General features: G+C 38.3%; 2 protein-coding genes across 3 annotated transcripts in view; one reads left to right on the plus strand and one right to left on the minus strand.

The window, feature by feature from the left end:
- The window catches only part of LOC106763554, a 3,942-nt gene extending 3,073 nt beyond the window's left edge, over positions 1 to 869 (minus strand). The window contains exon 1 of the mRNA XM_014647727.1: positions 49 to 869. Coding sequence (XP_014503213.1) covers positions 49 to 869 — 821 coding nt within the window. The remainder of the gene's footprint in view (positions 1 to 48) is intronic.
- On the plus strand, positions 870 to 3,577 carry LOC106762961 (rust resistance kinase Lr10-like). 2 transcript variants are annotated; one of them, XM_022782243.1, is made up of 3 exons: positions 870 to 958; positions 1,141 to 2,254; positions 2,344 to 3,577. In XM_022782243.1, exons 2-3 carry the CDS (start codon positions 1,495 to 1,497, stop codon positions 3,432 to 3,434), a joined length of 1,851 nt encoding a protein of 616 aa, XP_022637964.1. In that variant the 5' UTR covers positions 870 to 958; positions 1,141 to 1,494; the 3' UTR covers positions 3,435 to 3,577. The 2 variants fall into 2 exon arrangements, with proteins under 2 accessions (XP_022637964.1, XP_014502585.1); XM_014647099.2 differs by having other exon boundaries at positions 895 to 958; positions 1,154 to 2,254.
- The last annotated feature ends 705 nt before the right edge of the window (positions 3,578 to 4,282 follow it).

The raw sequence follows: 4,282 nt of genomic DNA on the forward strand, positions 1-4,282 counted from the left end.
GTATATATATTTACTTTCTTACCACATATACTCAAAATTGACAGGAACCTGTGGCAGTTGAGCGAGCAATCAAGCCTCCCGGAAGTGTCCCATATGCAGGAGCCATCCATTGAACTATCCATTGAATTTGCACAAATGTCCTGGCAGGCGCGATTCATCCACGAAATCTCAAACCCATACGCTAGTGCCTTGTGCATCTCACTGTAGGAATATTGAGGTGTGTTCAAACCCCACCAAGATGTGGGAGTAACCAGCTTTACATTACAACCAACTTCTAACTCCTCGGCTATTAGGTCCCCAGCTATAGCATATGTATAACCTTTGGAGTGCCAATTCACGCAGGGAGCAGTATCTACATACTTACCATTGTCACTCACAGTATGGTTACAATTCATGAAAACTACATGTTCGGAAACCGGCTTTGAAAGAACTTCGCGCATTCTTATATGGTTAAAATAGATAGGTTCGGATAATCGTTCTTGAGTAGTTTGGTATGCATCCATATCAATCTCGAGGAAATTATAGGAATCACTGAAATTGGATCGAGACAAGAAATAGAGAGGAATGGAGGAGCAATTTGATTGCCGAACACCGGGATCAACCACTCGGATTGTGAAATTATTGTAGTTGATGGCCTGCACATTGTATTTTCCGGAGTACAAAGATAAAATTGTAACGTTATTTTCACAGGTGAGCTCATACCTGTGGTCGCCGCAGCGATCTGGGTCGCCTTTTAGTCGGAATGGATGCGTTATGTTGGTGAGTTTGCCACAGGAAGAAAGGGGACAAGCATGAACATAGTGCTTTGTAGCAGAAATTTGGTGAAGTCGAAACAGCAGAATCACCAAGAACGCACTCTCTCTCCACATACCGTTTCTTCTCGATTCTCAATGATGAAGGCAGAGATTCGCCCTAATGAATTTTGTTTTGGTGTAACTGTAGAAGCAAGAAGGTTACGGTATGTATCTTTCTCTTTTATCGAGTTTTTATTTAGGCTAATGTTACTAAACAATGTTAAACTGCATCAAAATTAGTTTTTACAAATTAGTTTTTTAATATTGAATTATGCTTAAAATTTCTCTTCTTAACCTGTATCAAAGTCTATCTTTTAAAAAAATGATTTATTGATCCTGTTATCAGTTTTCACACTCAGTTATCAGGTCCTGTCACACTCCACAAAATATCCAGGTTCGTGGAAGTTACCAATATACGTGTTGAAGAGTCACGAGTGGGCCTTGCGCATTTAAGATTGGAGAAGACTTGAAACAGGGGACTACGTTGCTTCCTTGAAAAATTCAGCCATAACACTTAAAACACAGACGTAGACTTTGACGAAAAACCGCGATTTTGGATCCTTTCTTTCTAACGGGATTCCTAGGGGGTGACTGTAAATAGTAATACAGAAACATCTAAAATAGTGCAAAGATAAATCAAGTTTGGTTGTCTCTCGTTTTCTGTTTTTCCCAAAAGAGATAAAGCACCTGCAATTCTGGGATGGCGGAGTCTAGTGTGCTACCTCTCCGAGGTGAGTCCTTGTTGATAGCTCTACTGTTAATGTTCTTGCTTATCGTAAGTAGCAGAGGTGAAAACGAGTGCTCGAAATTGCCTTATTGTCAGTCTGGAGAACCGCATATTAAATTTCCCTTCCAACTCGTCCAGGGGATGACAGATGCATGTGATTCTCCTGGTTTGTGTGTATATTGTAGTGAAAATAAGGAGACCATGCTTGTTCACCCTACAGTAAAACTCCGTGTCACAGACATAAACTACAAATTACAGATTATTTACTTGCAAGATCCAGAAAATTGCCTTCCGAAGAAGTTTCTAAACCTCAACAATTTTACGATTCCTCCTTATCAACTTGATTCATCATATGAACGAGAAAAAAACTACTTGAATTTCTTCGATTGTTCTTCACTTGGACTTCCACACCTCAGAAACAGAGACCAGACATACTCGAGTTCGCAAGACATGATTCGTTGTCCGACTTATGTTTCTAACTCTGACGAAAGTGTGCTTGAATTGGACCTAACATCTTGTTCCAAGATGTTCAACATCATTTCGCAGGCCTCGGCATCTGACCTGCGGGTGAATCAGTTGAATTTGAGATGGTCCGAACCAAACTGTGGTGAGTGCGAAGCAAAAGGCCATAGATGTAAATGGAAGACGAACAGCTCAACGGAAATCGAATGTGTAGACTGCAGTCCCAAACGAACCATTCACATTCCCGAATATTCGATTTTCACTGCTACAGGTGAGACCAGACTCTATGACATTACTTGACTTAGTTTCTAATTTTTTTTCTCTCTGTGTGTTTAATCCAGTCTCCCTATGCTATTGTAGGTTCTATTGTTTTGGGGCTGGTGGTTATTGCAGTGTTTAAGATGGTGCACCATTTTAAAAAGAAAGAAGAAGACCAAGCTAGAGTGGATAAGTTTCTAGAGGATTACAGAGCAGACAAGCCAGCAAGATTTACCTATGCTGATGTAAAAAGAATCACGGGTAATTTTAAAGAAAAGTTAGGGGAAGGAGCTCATGGAGCTGTGTTTAGAGGAAAACTTTCGAATGAGATTCTCGTGGCTGTGAAGATCCTCAATAATACAGAGGGAGATGGGAACGATTTCATCAATGAAGTTGGAATTATGGGAAAAATTCACCACATCAACGTGGTTCGTTTGCTTGGTTTTTGTGCTGAGGGACTCCATCGTGCTCTTGTCTACAATTTGTTTCCAAACGGTTCGCTACAGAGTTTCATATTTCCACCGGATGACAAGGACCATTTTCTTGGCTGGGAGAAGCTGCAACAGATTGCTCATGGCATTGCTAAAGGGATTGAGTATCTTCATCAAGGTTGTGATCGTCCCATTATTCACTTCGACATCAACCCTCACAATGTGTTACTCGATGAAAACTTCATCCCCAAAATTTCTGACTTTGGCTTAGCCAAATTGTGTTCAAAGAATCCTAGTTTGGTGTCCATGACAGCTGCAAGGGGAACCTTGGGATACATTGCACCAGAAGTTTTCTCCAGAAACTTTGGAAATGTGTCTTATAAATCCGATATCTACAGTTATGGAATGTTGTTGTTGGAAATGGTTGGAGGAAGGAAGAATGTGGACATATCTTCAGCACAAAATTTTACTGTTCTGTACCCGGATTGGATCCATAACCTGGTTGATGGAGATATCCATATCCATGTTGAGGATGAAGGTGAAGTTAAAATTGCAAAGAAACTGGCAATTGTTGGACTTTGGTGCATTCAGTGGCAGCCAGTGAACCGACCATCCATAAAATCTGTCATACAAATGTTAGAAAGTGCAGAGGAAAACCAGTTAACTGTTCCTCCTAACCCATTTCACTCAACGTCCTCCACTTCTACTGGTAGACTCATTTCAACAAGACGTCCTATGGAGTTGGATGTGATTCAGGAATGAGGGAATAACAACTTTTACCCTCACTATTTTATTAATGTATGCGTAGTGGTAGAAAATAGTATATTAATTTGTAGAAAAGAAAATCCACATTGTGTAATATGATTACATTCAAACTAGTGTTTAAATGCATTTTCTTTTCTTTTCACAAGAAAAAAATTGTTGGGTTTGAATTAACTCTTAATATAAAGGTTATTCTATATAAAGTAAGACCAACTAAAAATAATTAATCAAATCCATTTCTAACGAGAAATACAATTGTCAGATTTTTAATTTTATTTATGTAACGTAGGCTTGCTAAAATGTCATTAATCGATAGATAATTTTTGTAATATTGATCAAATTTACAAATTAAGTATGTTTATAAGTAAAGTATATTTAGCAACTTTTGACTATTTGTAGAAATTATAAATACAAATTTAAGATAACTGAGGTAGGTGATTACATTTATTACACTGTCGAGAATTAACTCTGCTTACCAAACGATCATCTACTAACTTAAGCATAGGAGTATCTTTTGCAGATAACTCTACCGTACAGGTTGATGGAAATTAATTCCAACAGTCTTAAGCCAAATCAAGTTAAACGTGAAAAGGAGGCAACGAAAGACAAATTTCATGGAAGCTATGGATGGATTAAGTGGTGTAGGTGCAAGATTGAACTAGATGAGGGATCCTAGTTGTGGAAGGAGGCTAAAGGAGACTCCATGTCTCTCTGGTTGTGACCATTAAGCAAAGAAAGAAGGTTGGAGTGATCTAATGAGCAATTTTATACATATACTTGTTAAAATATGTTAAATATTCTATTAAAGGATATTAGGCAATCAAATATTGTGTTAGTTATAATTTAGA

This window comes from Vigna radiata, chromosome 6 (genome assembly GCF_000741045.1).
Source record: "Vigna radiata var. radiata cultivar VC1973A chromosome 6, Vradiata_ver6, whole genome shotgun sequence".
Lineage (NCBI taxonomy): Eukaryota > Viridiplantae > Streptophyta > Magnoliopsida > Fabales > Fabaceae > Vigna > Vigna radiata.

Bases quoted from the DNA above. Each gene is read 5' to 3' on its own strand.
- LOC106762961 (XM_022782243.1), top strand. From the start codon at position 1,495: ATGGCGGAGTCTAGTGTGCTACCTCTCCGAGGTGAGTCCTTGTTGATA. The intron at 2,255-2,343 runs GTGAGACCAGAC...ATGCTATTGTAG, and splicing joins TTCGATTTTCACTGCTACAG to GTTCTATTGTTTTGGGGCTG.